Below are 16815 nucleotides of genomic sequence, written 5' to 3'. Positions count from 1 at the left end.
CAAAATAGCCTCCTTGTGTTATATTTTGAATAGTTAGTAAGTGTGTGTTGTGGTTTTCTAACAGTTACGTCAACAACTAATGGTTAACTAAATAATCAATCTAACAAAAGACGTAAACTGATTGAACATCAAAATACCTACGTGTAAAACTAAAACTTCATTACTCATTTCGAAAATGATCCAAACCTAATATCGTGAAATAAGCTTGGCCCTAAAAGTAACAAACAGGAAACAAAGACAAATACTTTTCTAGCGACGAAGACAATAATGTCAATAAATGTAATAAACCCTGCATTACAAATTTCCAATCCATCAACGTCAAAAGACTCAAAACTCAAAAGAGGAGAATTCTCTACCCTTCAATGCTCATCTCATCCGCTTATACATTGTTTTTGTCTCATTATCTTTATAAAAAATCAATATAAAATATTGACGTGGCTTAACTGTGACTGTTTATGTTGCTTGCTACTTTGGATGTGGACAACCAAATTATATATATATATATATATATATATATATATATATATATATATATAGAGTTTTATGCTTTGAGAATCAAACCCCACCACAGGTGACGAAACTACACAAAACTAGAAAATATTGCATAAAATTCCAAAAGGAAGTGATATATATAGAGTTTTACGCTTTGAGAATCAAACCCCACCACAGGTGACGAAACTACCCCACCACAGGTGACGAAACTACACAAAACTAGAAAATATTGCATAAAATTCCAAAAGGAAGTGATATATATAGAGTTTTACGCTTTGAGAATCAAACCCCACCACAGGTGACGAAACTACACAAAACTAGAAAATATTGCATAAAATTCCAAAAGAAGTGTTATTAGCACTAAAAAAATCTCATTTTACATTCCTCACAAATATTTTTTTTTCTTCTTCTAATATATAAAATTTAGAAAGTAGAATAAGATTTTTAGAGTGGTAATAACAATTCCATTCCAAAATAAAATATCCATTTGCTCATCTCTTTGCTCTTCCCCGCCCGCAATCAAGACTCTTCGGCCAATCTCTGGTATCCTTTAATCCTTAGTTCCTTACTCAATGAATATTATATGGTTCTTTTACATATACTTTTTGATTTTGTGATCCTTGTTTGACTGGCTGGTCCTTCCTCTTCATTTTTATCTGGACAAAGCAGAAGAAGGTTTTTCTGCTTCTGAGTTCTAAAAAGCGCTTACTAACTTGGAATTGGAGTTAATGTAAGTTGTTTTGAAAGTTGAAAGCTTTTTGAGGCTGCTTGCATTTTTGTTGTTATTGATCTTTGTTTGACTGGCTGGTCTTTCCTCTTGATTTCTATCTGGAAAATCTGCTGCTTCTTTTGCTTCTGAGTTCAGAAGCGCTTATAAACTTGGAATTGGAGTTAATGTAAGTTGCTTTCAAAAGGGTTCTTTTCTTTTTGTCCAATCTTTTGAAATTTGAAATCTTTTGAGTCAAATTGGTTTCTTTGTTATCAAGAAAAAGGACTCTGCTTGCATTTTTATTGTGTATGCGGAACAGGGTTTGATCTGGAATATATTTTTTGAACAGTCTGAGCGTTTAATCCAACAAGGAAGAAGTATGGTGGGATTTTCTTTTCCCTTTGGTTTAGTATCCACATCTGGCCATCTTGTTCCTGAGAAAGAATTTCACTTGCTGGCATCTGTCCTCTTTGGCATCTTTCTCTGCAATATTGTAAGTTCCAATCTCTAATTTAGTTGTTTATTGTGGGGCTGAAACTTTTCTTTGAACCTCTTTGCTTGATAGCTGACGGAGTTGCTGAACTATATTCTCCGTGGTCGAAAGGAAACTAATATTTGGGTTTCAAATTTTCTATTATTGCCTTCAACTCCATTTGCACTAGTAGTTTTCTGAACAAGTTCCTAAATTTGGCGTTTGATCGAATGATTCAACTAACTTTTCCCGAAGTTGATAGTGTCATTGTTTGGCTGTTAAATTAAACTTTGGTTGCATTTATTCAAGGATTATGTAAGAAATCAGGATTCATGAACATGCACCTTTGAATACATTTAAAGAGACCAAGTAGCCATTTGCGGTTTCAATATTTGGAATGGAGAATGAAAATAAAAACAAGTTTTGGATGAGTCTTTTAGATAGGAAGTCTGAATCTGAGTGTTCTAATAATGGATAGATTAATACCGGTTGTTCTCTGTTGATGGCTCCAAATCTAGGTTCTTTTTGTTACGCTGTAGTTTTCTTGGTCTATTCTGTGTTCTCAAAATGAATATTCTGAACTATGAAAAGTTATAATCTTTCTTTTTGGTAGTTTTGAATTTGATGAGAATTCAATCTTGAAGGTTTACAGATTAGCGCGCCTTATTAGCCTTCTCAGCGTTGAGGGATATGACGAACTCAGCAAAGCAGAAAAAGTTGAATGGAATAACCGGTGAATATCTTCTGCGAGTCCAAGATTGAGTTTCTTGATTTTGATTTTGTTTTTTACTTTTTGGGATAAGAATTCTCTTGAATTTCGTCAAGAATACTAGTATTGATTCTTTTTTCCTCCTTTCCTGTACAGGGGGTTCTCAACTGTACATGCTATCGCCGTAGCATTTGCATCTTTTTACCTTGTAGTGTTGTCAGATACTTTTCATGAGGATCATCGTGATGAGCCAATCGTTAGTAGAAGATCTACCTTTTCAGATACAACATTGGGGGTAAGCAAATGCAGAAAGAAGCATTCATTCATGGCTTAATTTCTATCCACTCCCAGAAAATTTTATGTCTCTTCGCTTATGAATTTTGAATCAATTTGACTGTGCTGCAACATGTCAATTACTCTTCTGATACAGTTGGTTTCATTGACTGTCAAACATGTTCTGTAGCACATCAAAACAAATGAGCTAAATTATCTCTTACGTTTTGCATCTGCGACTCTGTGTCTACCCATACCATCCTTGTGTGAAGTTTTCTTCACATCCTTTTACAACCCGAATTGATTACTTTGAGCTAAATTAAACTGATAATTGTAAACCAAAAAAACTTGTACTTTATTGTTTTCACTAATGCAGAAATTTTTTACATTTTGATCTGCATATGCATGTTTTTGCAAATGCGCAAGTGCACACCTACATGCACTTGGGTTAGGCAACTGAGCATTAACATCTTATGTCAATTACATCTGCCGGGTTGTTTGACCCAAGTTAAGCCTAAATGCAATCAATCTGACATGAACCTGTTAATGGAAGATTGGTTTGAGTGTAGTATTCAGTTCGTATGAAAAACTGCAGCTCCTATTCTTCATGTTTCATGTTCAGTTCTATGCACGATGACAGTTTCTCAATCAATAAGCGACTTTCAAATGCCCCTACTGTAATTTACAATTTTCTGGGTGCAGACACTTACTATTGTAACTAATTTTATTGGGTACTTATTGCAGATCTCCTTCGGATATTTTCTGTCAGACTTGGGAATGATTTTTTGGTATTTTCCTGCTTTAGGTGGACTGGAGTATGTGAGTGCATAGATGAAGGATATTGCCTGTTTGATATACATAACAATCTCTTCTAGGCTATTTTTATTAAAACCTTAAACCATATATTTTGGTTCTAAAATTAACTCGGTGAAGTTTGGTAAAGATAAAAGTTGTATTTAACGCCTCAGTTGAATCAGTATCGTGGTTTAATAATTTCAGGTGGTTATCTTACCGTTCAAGTTTGAATGCAAGTCAAATTCTGTATTAACTGGTACGATGATGTTCATCTGTTTTATCTTGTTTAGGTTTTGCATCATGCACTATCTATGTACTCGATCTTTCTCGCCCTTTTAAGTGGAAAAGGCCAGATTTACATACTAATGGTTCTGTTCTCTGAGAGCACGACTCCTTTTGTAAACATGAGATGGTGAGTGTAACATTTGGTAATCCCTTAAATCTCATGTTCTTGGTTGTCGTTATTTGATGATTCATGCGATTGCATACTCAGGTACTTGGATGTTGCTGGTAGGAAGAACTCTAACCTGTACGTCTTCAATGGCGCAGTATTGTTCCTGGGGTGGCTGGTAATGTCTAACTAACTCAATACGTTTGGTTCCTTTTAATCTTCGTGCGTTGTTATATGAGTTAACGTCTTTCAATTGCCTTCTGGTGTAGAACTGCTGTTTAACTTAATTTACCTCATTTCCCTCAAGTGACATAATTTGTTACGTCTAACGGTTTATTTCCACCAATTCATTCAGGTTGCAAGAATTCTTTTGTTCATTTACTTTTTCGTCCACATGTTTATCCATTTCGATCAAGTGAGTTCGTTCTGCATACCCATTCATCTTCCTTGTTAACAGAACAACTTAAGATTCTGACCTGCAAAAAGTTCGGTACTTACAATCTCGGCATTCTTTCAGGTCAAGACAATGTTCCCTCTGGTATTTTACAGCTTGCTCCCGGTGCCTCCAATGCTGGCTACAATGAATCTCATTTGGTTTTGGAAGATCACCAAAGGTTTGATCAAAACTGTTTCCAAGGCCAAACACAGTCAGTGATCCTTCGATCTCGAGAGTCGGGAATTCGATGTACCCCAATGTACATTAGTCGTACGTCTTCTTCCCTTTTGATGGTACATAAAATTCTGTCACAAAGTTCAGTGAAATTCCAAAAGCTTTGGTTCTCAAATCAACTTTTATGTCATTTTTTGGTTAGTATTGGAGATTAAACTCGAAAACTAGACCCGACGAAATCATATACTGCACCATTTTTTACGAAGAGTTCGGGACCTTCGGATCAAATATCGAGTGATTTTCAGACACCAATTTTCTCTCAATTTACAACTTGTTTACTTTTCGCATTTGAATTGAATAAAACTAAGAAAACTCAATTGATAGATATAAATAGACGTGTGCAGAAATTATTTTCCGTTCGTTTCCTGGTCAAATGTTAATTTAATTTAGGATTACGCATGCTTTTTTATAGAACTACCTTCTTACTCATCCATAAAGCAAAAGTCCACTAGGTTGAGATACTATTCGGATTCCCCTTCCCCAATATTCCCCAATATATATATAGAAAGAACCTACAAAAGTAACAAAACTCTTACCTTAATAAACAATGTGATTCGGATAATACACCTCCAGTATATATGCCACCACATCTGTTCTTTTGGTTAGAAAGAGAATATTAGGAATAAAAAAGTTAGCAATAAACTACCGAAAACGAAAAGAGCAAGTCATTGCCCGGAAGAGAAAGCCGGTTCCTTGCATCATGCGCTAATGAAATAAAAAATTACATAAATTTTTGTTCATGTATCATTATTTTATTTGCACAACGTAACTAAAATAGCGTACTCAAATTTTTATTCCGGTAATGACGAAACTTCTGGGCAAATAAGTGAGAGAGAAAGGCTAAAAGCTCCCAACTTTCCACCTTGAACCACTCCTTGCTAACTCCCAAATTCCCAATTCAATTCGGGTCAGTCAAAAGTCAAAACTTTTTCAGTGTGCCATGTGTGTGTGAGGATATTGGTGGCCGAGGAGACTATTAGTTGGAATAGGAACGTTGAATCTTTGAGAGAGAGGGGTAGAGAGAGGGATACGGATTCTTTCTTCTTCTATTTTTGGTCCGTTTAGTCTCTTTTTATTTTAAAATCCGTGATTAAGTCAAGTCAGTTGATTTTTTTTACAATCTCTTATTCAAATGTTCGTGCCGACGTCTGTTGAATTTTTTTGTTTTTTTGTAAAAAGAGAGATAATAAAATCCAACCCGAGAATCTGTGAGAGAGAGAGAGAGAGCCCCATTGGCTAGTGCTATATTTATCCACACCCACCAAGGGCAGAGAAAATGAAGAGGAAACCAACTTTTAAGTAATTTTCTTTTCTTCTGCTTTTTTGTTTTGGGAGAGACATATGAACCAACGGAGTTGGCGGTCCGTTTTTGCTTCTTTGCCCTGTAAACTGCAGCGTTTCTGCCTCCTGTCCTCCTATTATTTATTCAAGTTTCCCTCTTTTTCTTTTGATATCCTCCCATGGCTTAAAGATTGCTCCTTTCTTTCCCCATTCGATTCCAAATCGCTCGTTTCCCAAAACCCATTTCTTCAGTTCCCTAAAGGATTCATGGGTAGCGTAAGTTTGCAAGTTTTGAATAGGAAATAGGATTATACAGAGAGATAGAGAGGGGGAGCTGTGAGTCACGGACAGGTGAGGTGAGTGGGAAGTTTTGACGGTGTGGGCAGAATGTGGAGGTGGTGCAGTGGTGTGTTGGTGAGACATTTGGGGGTGGGGAAGCCCAACGGCGCCAACCCCTGTTTTGGATTCAAGGATTTTGCTAACCGGGAATGTGGGTTGTTGAATTTTCCTGCAACTTCGTCTCTGGCGCTGATTCCGAGGAGAAGAATGTCGTCTTCTTGTGATTTTAGCGGCGTTGGGGGTGGCGGAGTAGGAGGAGGAGGAGCAGATCTGAGCAGAGGAGTAGGAGAGACGATATCGTCTTCGGAGGCCAAGAGGATGATGAGGCTGGTGAATGTGGAGGCTTTGAAGGCAAAGCTCGGGACAGAAGGGAAGGAGGCAATACCGTATTCTGATCTTCTGGAGGCGTGCCAGAGCATTGGGGTTGCCAGATCTCCGGAGGAAGCTGCGGCTTTTGCTCGGGTTCTCGACGAGGCCGGCGTCATCATCCTCTTCCGGGACAAGGTTCTCCTCCATCCTAATAGGGTATGAAACCTCCTCCCCTCAACTTCTTATTGTTCTTCTAGCGTGTGTCAGAATGAAATTTTGACGATATTCTAAACTACTCTAATTTACGCGGAGGAGGGAGGTTTGAACTTGGGTGCAAAAGGGTTTGTTTTTGGGACATGTTTATCTCCAATTGTTATTCTAATTCCCTTAACTTTTTGCTGTTTGTTTTTCACTGCCTGCTTTAAATACTAATTCTAATCACGGGATTAATAAGTAGTGTGGATCGCATGTTTTCTTGGCTTCCAAATTGAAGGGAGAGGAAATTAAGTTTAGATTATCTTCCGAGATGGAAACTTTAGTAAGTTTCAAGTAATTATGTATCATCTGTAGGAGGAGATACACTGGATTTCGTGTTATTTACTTCCCTGTTAGGTCTTCATTACGCCATCAAACAGCTCAAATAAGTTAGCTACTACATGGAACCGAGCGCAATGGCGTTCTAGGTTTCATATAGCCGACCCCACTTAGTGGGAAAAGGCTTTGTTGTTGTTGTTGTTGTTGTTTGTGCTTCAGAATTTGGTTATATCCCATAAACCTGCCTTTTTTGACTGCTTGCTGCGTTTTACATGGCGGTGAAGGTTTCTAGTTCTTCCAAAATTACCGATCCAAGCACAGCATAGGATTTCGATATTCTGTTGGGGTTGAATCTAGTTGCTTTTAGCTTCTGTTGTTTGTTCGTGATTGCAAGTGTGATTGTTTGAGTTTTTATGTTAATACTTGGCAGTTGTGTGGACATCTCATCTTTCAAGTCTAATGCAAAGATTTGGAATTGATCAAATATAGGATCTGATATGTGATTGTTGCATTGGATATGAATTAAGAATCTGAGCTGGTTACGAGAGCTTTCTCGAACACAATATCTGTTTAGAAGCCTTACATTACCTTGACTCACACCGCTGCATTTCATTCTTAACTTCCAGGTTGTGGAGCTAGTTCGAAAAGCAGTACCCCTTTCTTTGACTCCGGAAGATGACCCCTTGTGGGAGGAGTTAAAACAGCTGCAGAAGAAGAAGGAAGAAATTGATGTGCTGGCGCATAAGCATGTCCGGCGCATTCTCTGGTTTGGCCTGGGGGTTGTCCTGACACAGCTCGGGCTCTTTTTCAGGCTAACATATTGGGACTTCTCATGGGACGTAGTGGAACCACTCGCGTACTTCACAACAACTTCTTGCATTGGCATAGGCTATGCCTACTTCTTGATCACGTCAAGAGATCCGACTTACCAAGATCTGATGAAGAGGCTCTTTATCAGGAGGCAGAGGAAACTGATCAAGAGTCATAATTTTGATGTCAAAAAGTTCAAGGAGATCCAGAGAAAATGCGGCATACCTCTACACGCTAGTGCCTCGATTAAGAACCGGGTAGGCCTGGAAATAGAGCTCGACGACTCTTTACATAGAGATTAACACTTACAATTTTATACTTTTGGCCGGGGTAGGGAAAAGGCCGGATGTTAACTCAGACTCTTCTATTTTGTTACAATCTGGCCCCTCCTGGTTTTATGTAGGCAGGGGCCAGAAATTTTAATTTTAACATGTAGCTTCTTACCTACCTTTCAAATTTTTTGGCACAAATACTTAATTTCAGCAGAGCTTCTGCTTTTAACTTATGCAAATTGCAATGGATACTGCTTTTGGCTCATCGCTTTCTATCATTATATTTCTAATTCACATCTTTTCCGAGAGTAACAGAGGGATCGCATTATGTACCACGTTTCTAACAGAGGTCCGACCGTTTGTGCCGGATGAGCTATGGAGGTGTGGTTTCATAATGTGAGCCAGAAGTGCCTTTTGTCTGGCCACCCTAGGCAGAAGGCATTTCAGTTTGGAAGTAGAACAAGAATCGCACATCATAGGCAACTGAAACCAATCCATTCAAAATTTACCTTACTGTCTCTCGATCAGGCGGGTTAGTTGTTGATCGGTCCTAAAATTTTAGGGATTCACAAACGCTGTACGAACAGTTTACTCTTTTCCGACAGCCGGTAGTAAACTTCAGATCAACCATGTTTAACATACTAAGTCTATTCAGCAACTAGACAGCCTGTTCTTTTACAGTTAGATAATCATATACAAGTTGGTCTTTTTATATATTAGAAAGTCAACTTCAAGGGAGCTAAGTATATCGATCACAGATTGTTCTTCAGATCCGCTGAAGTGCTCCAAAATCTGAGAGAGAGAGACCTGCAAACATCCAAGTTTTTAAACTTGTTAGTTTTACCTTCGCTTGAAAAGTGAGGATAATAACGCTTACCATTTCACTCCATTATACTTACCCCGTTTTGGTTCTTAAGCCAATCGTATATGGAACTCTCCGTTGCCTTCAATGCAAGGGAACTTTCATCATCTGGACTACCAAGTTTTTGGCGTTTTGTTGGGAGTAAATCTTCTAAATGTGCTTTGGGTTGGTTTACTCCTTGTCCCCTGGTCAAGGGAAGAGAAGTGGTCTCTTCAACTTTACCCGAGCTTGCAACTGAATCTTGGGCCAATGCCTTATCTTCAAGAGGTTCTTCCGTGGGGGATTTACGAGCAGAACATGGTGACGATTCTGTTTCCTTGCTTGGAAGTTGACCAGCTTCTTGTGCATCATGGGGGCTAGATGGAGTCCCTTTCAGAGACACTCCAAGCTTTTGCATTGCCAGGCAAGTCTTGATGTGTGCATAACTTATCTGGCATTGTAAAACATTCAAACAGATAAAAGAAAATGCACGTAAATGGCCCATCTATATGAGTATGAAGCACATATAAAACATAAATTTGCGTACATATACACAATTAGACAGTCACATTAATAGCATAACTGAAAATGAACTCCAAAATCAAGGCAAAGGTTTTGAGGCTCACATCTTCTGGCAATTCGTCTTTGATAGGCTTTAACCTTTCCGTAGGGCCAACCTTTGAAATGGCACACTGTATATCGGAAAGAACTTTATGCGTTAGTCCAACCTCGTTGCATAGCCTGATCCAATCAATTTCGCATCCTTCTTGAGCAGCTTCTACCAGATAATCAAGAACAGTCTGCTCTTTAATAGGAGCAGATCTACCAGGGAAGTTCTGTGATTAAAAAGATTTAAGGTATGTAAGAATTGGAAGTATAAGGAAAAGATAATAATCCATAGTAAATACTGAATATTGGAAAACATACAGCAATTTTCTGAATCGACAAACCCTCAACATGCCACAATTTCCAGGCTTCAAACTTTGCTGGCGTTAACTTTCTTGGTTGGTTGGGTACTGGATAGACGTTTCTCGTAATAGCAGTAGTTTGTACGGTTGCCTCTCCATCCAATGAAAGATTTAGTCCTTGTGATAGATCCCGAATGATCCGAAGAAAATTGTTTCCATGAGTCACTACAAGGTGCTGCATGTATAAAGATGACATTTAGCCTTCTTATTTAGAAAAGTTAAAAGAGCAGGAAAACTTATATGAAACAACGAAAAATATCATTTACTTTGCTAGGATAATTCATTGAAGCTTCAGTAGGATAATTCATTGAAGCTTCAGTTAGATAAAAAAAAATCGCTGAATGTGCTATTTGTGACTTGGTGGAATTAGAACCCCGGCCAACTGTTTGTTCAGTGCAGGAAGCAGATCCGGGACATTGTTAAGTACGAGATAAAGGTAGTATAGATTATATGCTATCTTGGATAAATTTTTTTTTTTTTTTCTAGATTTGAATTTTGATCTCCCTTGAGGCATTTGACAAGCATTCAGCCATTATAAAATCAACTTTTACGAAAAGTGCTTCTATTGTTGTGAATTATGGCGTGTGGAAAGGCATTGTCATGTTCAATCCTGCAACGAATTTTTTACCAGTTACTCGTGCCTATGTCCAGTAAATATTCTGGATAGCACTGGAAGCCATCAGAAAAGTGTGCTTGAGAATAGTGAACCAAGTATTGATCTGTACATATTCAAGTCCTTTGCCAGCCAAAGGACACGATTAGTACAAACAGATTACATTCAGTCGGAAAAACACAAAACATGTATCTGCATCAAAACTTGTTTAACACAAATGCAATGTATCAAATCCTTGTCGTTAAGAACTAAAGATTTTGAGAGGAAATTTTTTTATTAGTTAAACTACGAGGGTTTAGTTGGTTTGCCAATTATGATTTAGATCCTGGTTAACTATCACACTGGAGAATGGAGATATACATACAGAAAACTTTGCTATTGCTCTCTGCAAGACATACCTGGTTGACACCATCGATGTTTGCTAGCCTTGCTTTGGTAGATGGTCTTGCTAAAGCAATTTTTTTAATCGTTTGATCACCACAAATAGCATATCTGCAAAGAGTAAAATTTGGATGAACTCAATGTTTTCGGTAAAAAAAAAAGAGAAAATATTTGGAATTTGTGGTCTTGACTATATAATTAAAAAGAGATCTACGGAGCGGTTCCAAGGCTTCTTGCGAGCTTCCTTCTCTCTTCTAAAAGCATGTGGTAGAGTTGTTTCTCTGCCTGAGAGAAAACGAAAATGCGTAAAAAAGGTACCATTGTAAATGTGTATAACATACGGATAAAATATTGAGTAACTGAGGTGAATAAACACAATAACAATTAAGTTGCCAACCTCTGAGAATCCTTCACATTCCAGAGTAGCCAAACTCTTAATTTCTCCAACTTCGCCTGATGCATGTTTATTGTCCTCATCATTGACCATTTCACTGGTCAACGGCAAGAATAGGGGTGGTTGATGATCCGGTCCAGCAGAACTAAGAAATTGGTAAGCTTTTGGACTAAGACTGATGCATGAAAAAAGAAAATTCAAATTCAATCATTTTCTTTTCGAGTTTTGCAATTGAAATTCAAGAAAAAGAAGAAGACCTATTATTAATGACAGAGAAGGGTCATTTCTGGTGGCATTTAGTATCATATAAAAACTAAATAGACGTCGAAAAAGAGATTCATTATTAAGTTTTACCTTCTGCAAAAGTAGAATAAATGAAAAGAGTATACCTTACAGTTCGGTATATGTCCTTTACTGTCTCCCTCAAATAACCTGTATTAAAAAGAGCATTTTAACTCATGCACAGACCAATTATCAGTTAATAACTCAAATGCAAGTATATCAGCTTATGTGAACAAAGATACAAGTATAACATGTAAGCGTTGGTGAATGTCTTAAGCATTCATATGCCTCCGGTATTAAAATGTCAAAAGTAATACTCAGAGCAAGGAGACCAGGATAGAAAGTGTCCCTTATATACCAGAAGAGATTAATTGGTAACCAAGGGCTTTCCACCAATTTGAAGAATAGTCTTTCCCAAGCCCATGCAGTGGAAGCTTGTCATATTGGGCATCAATAATTTTTTTAGCCTGTATGCCACATGGAAAGATCACCATGAGTAACCCAACGATGTAAAAGTTGAAAGGAAAAAAAAAAAAAAAAAAGCTGAAAAATGACACTTTAAAGAACTTTAGGACCAGGAGCTTTCAGAAAGAACAGCGTTTAACAGAAGCTAACTGTATAAAACAATTAGCTTCTAGGAATTCTTAATAATTTTTTCGTTACAACTTTCAGCTTGTATCACTCACATGTTGTTTATAACCTTATATCATTAAGTTAATTTGAATTTTATTCCTTCAATGTTAGCAAGAACATAATTGTCTTTTGAAAACCGCAAACAGAGATATCACTAAAGCTAAAACACAAGGCTAAAGATTCACATTTTTTCCCTTGAACATCACCTAATGTAGAAGAGAGAAGAATGAATCCACGGAAAACCAACTTTTATTCATACACTTCAACTCTTTGGACCTCCAGATCATCAAATGCTAAACATTCTCGTAGTAATTACTTGTGCACCTTTTTATCGATGATAAACATGGTATACTGTGTTTCAAAATCAAAATGCATTAAAACTCACTCGAGAGCCACGAAGAATGTCTACAGGCATACTGAGACCCCATTTACCCCTACATGATTGAATGCAAGCCATTAGAAGAAATGCTTCTTTAGACATGTCTCGCTCCCTCTTTGTGGAAGTGCAGTTATCACAATTACCTACAAACACAATTTTAAGCCACCGCATAATAATTGGTTCAGTTTAAGTTGAAAGATTATCTACCATGGAATACTGATGCAGGTGAATTGATGCTAAAGCGATAAAACAATTATGTTTCATTTTAATATTATAATCTAAAAACATTTTATGAAACAACTCCAACTGTCATAAAAACTTTCAATCTATCTAATCTAAGTAGTCCCTTGAATATTAACATGAAATTATATCATCTCTGTCAAGTTCAGTTCCAATATTTTATTGAAACAAAAAGCACTGAATTTAAATCCTAGCATCAAAAGCTAGCAGTGAGTAAATAAGGCAGATGATTGAATTATAGTACATGGATGCAGTTTGAAAATTCAACACTAAAATTAGGGGGGTCTGAACTCAGGAATTCCAATAAAGAAAGAAGATCCATACCGCATTTATCAGTTGGAAACTTTTCCCCAAAATGACCAAGCAAAGCCTTCCTTCTGCAAGTTGTCAGTAAGCAGTACCGTTGTGCTGCCATCAACGACTCTACAACAGCTTTACGTTGACTTTCCTGGTGATTAGAAGCCCACAATAACTCATGAGGCAGAAAAATATTTAGCCACATCCTAGAACAGAAACAAAATAAGCACTTACAGAATGTAGCTCTCCAATGTAAAAGTCAGCTTTTGCAAAGTCACTTCTAGTGTAATAAAGCCAGCAGACAGATGCAATACCATCTCTACCGCATCGTCCACTTTCCTGGTAATAAGACTCCAAGCTCTTTGGGCAACCATAATGTATCACTTGCCTTATGTTTGGCTTGTCAATACCCATTCCAAAAGCAATTGTAGCAACCATGACATCGAGTTCATCTCGTACAAACAATCTGATGAAAAAGAATGACAAGCATCATGTAAAATCCGATGCAACGCAAGGTTAAGAAATGGAAGGGTGCTGTACTCAACAATTACATTGATAGCACAAGGAGCAACTATAAATTCTACTTTAAATACACATGGAATAGGATGAGAACCTATGGGACTCTGCACGAGCTTTATTGTCCATTTGACCATGATAGATTCCAACCTTAATACCTACCTCCTTGAGTGACTCGAATACCTAGGGAAGGTAATGAAAAACATTAAAAGAATGTAAGCCAGGTTCTTCAGAAAATTCATTCATGAATAAAAGAAGACATTGATAAAAACTATCATATACATGATATAATGCGGACAGTAAGTTACACAGATACAGTGCATGCACAAAAATACATATGTTAAGAAAACGAAATTAAAGAACGTACCTGCTCAACATCTTTAATTGTCGTACAGTATATGATAGTTGAACCATCTGAACGCACAAATTTTGAAACTTCTTGAACGAGCTCCTGAACAAATGATTGACCACGATTGAATGACTTGACACCATAGAACAGATTTGTCCGGTCAAATGAGCCTATGGCAACATACGGGTTTTGCATCTTCAAGGAATTAACAATGTCCATCCGAACCCTGGAATATGAATACAAGAAAAGATAAATATTGAAGTTTTCATAACATTAAAAAATAAAAATAAAAAATAAAAAAAATAAAACAAATAAAAAAAAACCTTAAAAGTAAATCAAAGTAAATAATGCAGGGTCTCCAAGTGCATCACAATTTTCACCAAGTGTGTTACAGTTTTCACCTATTTGAAAGAGAATTATAGTCATATACGTTAAGTTACAAAAATCATAAGAGTATGGGTCAAGTAAGGTATAGTTTTGTGCCACCGTTCTCTAGGATCTAGCAAACATAAAAAATATTAGATGACAATAGCTCACTTCCTAGTTCCCACGGTTGTTCTGCCAAGTTATGAAGTTCCAGGGGTAAGCAGAATTAGAGAAACTAGTACAAGAAACGAAAATATTTCTGTTGTAATATAAGGCACCAAAAGCAGATAATACAAGCGGCTTACAGAAATAAAGAATGTTTGTAAATGATTTTAAATAAACGGAAGCAATATCCAAATAGAAATGCAACAGCTGATAAGAACATCAAAGTCAGAGAGAGAGAGAGAGAGAGAGAGAGAGAGATACTTTTCAGTAGCAGTTGCAGTTAAGGCAATAAATGGAACATCAACAAGAAGGCCACGTAACTTGTCTAGTTTCTTGTATTCTACCCTGTAAAGTCCACAACGAGAAATGCTTTGATGATGAAGATTAGTGATTACAAGTAACATTAAGATAATTATAGGCATAAAACAAGGTGAGAAATAGATATACAAGGAACAAAATCGACACATGAAGCTCTGACTGAAAAAACACTTGTGGACGAATATGCATTAAATAGTAATTTGGAAAACAAGAAACTAACCATAGTACCACCACCCAAAGACTAGGCAACTTTGTTTTAAAACTGAAGTAGGATCAGTAAAGGAACTTAAGCTTTAGAGATTTTGTTGATCTCAATCCCATTCTAGCCAGAAATTGGAGAATGATGCCAAAATAAATGTCACAGGCCAAAGTCCCAACATTTCAAAAACAAAGACTATGAAATCAAGTCATTACGATTTACGTTAGAAAGAACCACTAAATATCAGTAACCTGAAATCATGGCCCCACTCCGATATGCAATGTGCTTCATCAACAGCAAACAAACAGAGTCCAACACTTAGCAAATTGGACCAGAAACTGCAAAAAGGCATAGAGTCAGGATACCAATTTCTGTGAGATACATAAATAATCTAGAATATAATACTGACATCGAAAAATCCACTAAACTCCTTCCATATGCCAACAAAATCTTGATAATGGCAGACACTATAATATAAAGTTCTCATCTACAATCATCGTACGTCCATGACCACAGTAGTCCTAGTTCACTAGTCCAAACTCCGAGCTCATGTTTGTAATTGTAATATAGCACACAAAGTGCACAACAGAACAGAAAACTTGAAACTGATATATGGCAAATAAAACTAGCAATGTACCTTGAAGGAACCAAACATGCCTTTTCCGGGGTCATGTACAAGATATCAAATTGACCACTTTCAGCTCTGCTCTGGACAGTGGAATCAGTTTGGCTACTTCCCATAAACTCGGCTCTAATTCCGCGTTGCTTCAAAGACATTACCTTTAAACAAACATCAAATATTTCATTTAACTTCCAACGACACGCAATTACTGATTACTAATCTTCAACAGAAACAGAATTAAATTACATGATTATATACCATTATTCAACCAAAACAAAAAACAAAAACCAACCCAACAAAAAGAAACAATCTTTGGTTCACCTGATCTTGCATTAGGGATATAAGAGGGCTCACAACAACACCAGTCTTTCCGACAACCAACGGAGGGACCTGATAGCTGTCAACAAAAACAACCCAGTAAATCAAACACTTCTAAAACCCTACTCAAACGACAGAGAAAGGAAAGGAAGAAGCTTTTACCACAACGACTTGCCGCTTCCGGTGGCCATCACAATCAATGAGTCGTTTCCTTCTATGATTTTCTCAATCACTTCCTTCTGGTACGGTCGAAACGAAGAAAACCCAAAATATTTCTACACCCAAAAATTCAACAAAACTAAAATTTAAAAAAAAAAAAAAAGACTAAAAATGAAGAAAAGAAAACAAGAAGCAGAAGAAGATAAGGTACTTCACCTTGAGAATGGACTGCATTTCTGCTGAGACGATCAGTCGGCAAGGATTTTTTGGAGGAAAGAAAAGCACTTTCGAGTTTTTAGCAGCTTTTTTTAGGGGTTTTGAGAAATGTTTTTTTGCTTTTCATTAAGCAGATAATAATATATAGCGTCAGAAATCCCCAACTTCTCCCGCCATTTCTTTGAGGAAGAAACTTCGGAACCCCAGGCCCACAGAAACCAACCACCGCAGCCCAATACCCATATACGCAATATTCTACTTTAAACTAACAGAACATGCGAAAACATCGGAAAAGAGGTCTTTGGACTTGGGTTTTTTGACAATGTGGCTAGGCGCACGTCTGCAAATTTCTTCCTTAGCTTTGGTTGTTAAAACTGTTGTCTCATAACTTGGTCAGTAACATACCATTGGAGAAACAGAACCTATCAATCCCGCGTCATTTTTTTTACAATCTAAATTGAAATTTTCTCCCAAAGCATGTTTTATAATGGTACATTTTTGAA

General features: G+C 37.1%; 3 protein-coding genes across 11 annotated transcripts; 2 read left to right on the top strand and 1 right to left on the bottom strand.

Moving 5' to 3' along the window:
* Positions 1–883: 883 nt before the first annotated feature.
* Positions 884–7739, top strand: LOC103967546 (TLC domain-containing protein 4-like). 9 transcript variants are annotated; one of them, XM_009380792.3, is made up of 11 exons: positions 984–1035; positions 1162–1222; positions 1358–1388; positions 1551–1694; positions 2318–2406; positions 2539–2677; positions 3400–3474; positions 3741–3862; positions 3944–4019; positions 4197–4256; positions 4359–4630. In XM_009380792.3, the coding sequence occupies exons 4-11, from the start codon at positions 1581–1583 to the stop codon at positions 4494–4496; spliced, it is 813 nt and encodes a 270-aa protein (XP_009379067.2). In that variant the 5' UTR covers positions 984–1035; positions 1162–1222; positions 1358–1388; positions 1551–1580; the 3' UTR covers positions 4497–4630. The 9 variants fall into 9 exon arrangements, 6 of the variants coding, with proteins under 6 accessions (XP_009379068.2, XP_009379065.2, XP_009379067.2 ...); XM_009380790.3 differs by lacking the exon at positions 1358–1388 and having other exon boundaries at positions 938–1035; XM_009380794.3 differs by lacking the exon at positions 1358–1388 and having other exon boundaries at positions 1017–1035; positions 1159–1222.
* Positions 4904–8321, top strand: LOC103967548 (calcium uniporter protein 6, mitochondrial-like). The gene is made up of 2 exons (XM_048569151.1): positions 4904–6656; positions 7601–8321. The coding sequence occupies exons 1-2, from the start codon at positions 6180–6182 to the stop codon at positions 8084–8086; spliced, it is 963 nt and encodes a 320-aa protein (XP_048425108.1). The 5' UTR covers positions 4904–6179; the 3' UTR covers positions 8087–8321.
* A 208-nt stretch (positions 8322–8529) lies between these two features.
* LOC103967545 (ATP-dependent DNA helicase RecQ-like) lies at positions 8530–16450 on the bottom strand. Its single transcript, XM_009380789.3, has 20 exons — positions 16313–16450; positions 16100–16212; positions 15941–16016; positions 15635–15777; positions 15249–15335; positions 14742–14825; positions 13968–14175; positions 13698–13783; positions 13319–13550; positions 13112–13235; positions 12554–12690; positions 11894–12002; positions 11643–11685; positions 11257–11428; positions 11074–11144; positions 10877–10970; positions 9825–10040; positions 9524–9733; positions 8956–9348; positions 8530–8863 (listed from the first exon to the last, which is right to left on the bottom strand). The coding sequence occupies exons 1-20, from the start codon at positions 16328–16330 to the stop codon at positions 8738–8740; spliced, it is 2742 nt and encodes a 913-aa protein (XP_009379064.2). The 5' UTR covers positions 16331–16450; the 3' UTR covers positions 8530–8737.
* Between the last annotated feature and the right edge of the window lie 365 nt (positions 16451–16815).

Source organism: the organism of the source record quoted next, unplaced genomic scaffold (assembly GCF_019419815.1).
Source record: "Pyrus x bretschneideri cultivar Hongxiangsu unplaced genomic scaffold, Pyrus_bretschneideri_v1 Contig5, whole genome shotgun sequence".
Lineage (NCBI taxonomy): Eukaryota > Viridiplantae > Streptophyta > Magnoliopsida > Rosales > Rosaceae > Pyrus > Pyrus x bretschneideri.
Note: the sequence above shows the minus strand (reverse complement) of the source record. Positions and strands in the feature narration are given on the sequence as shown.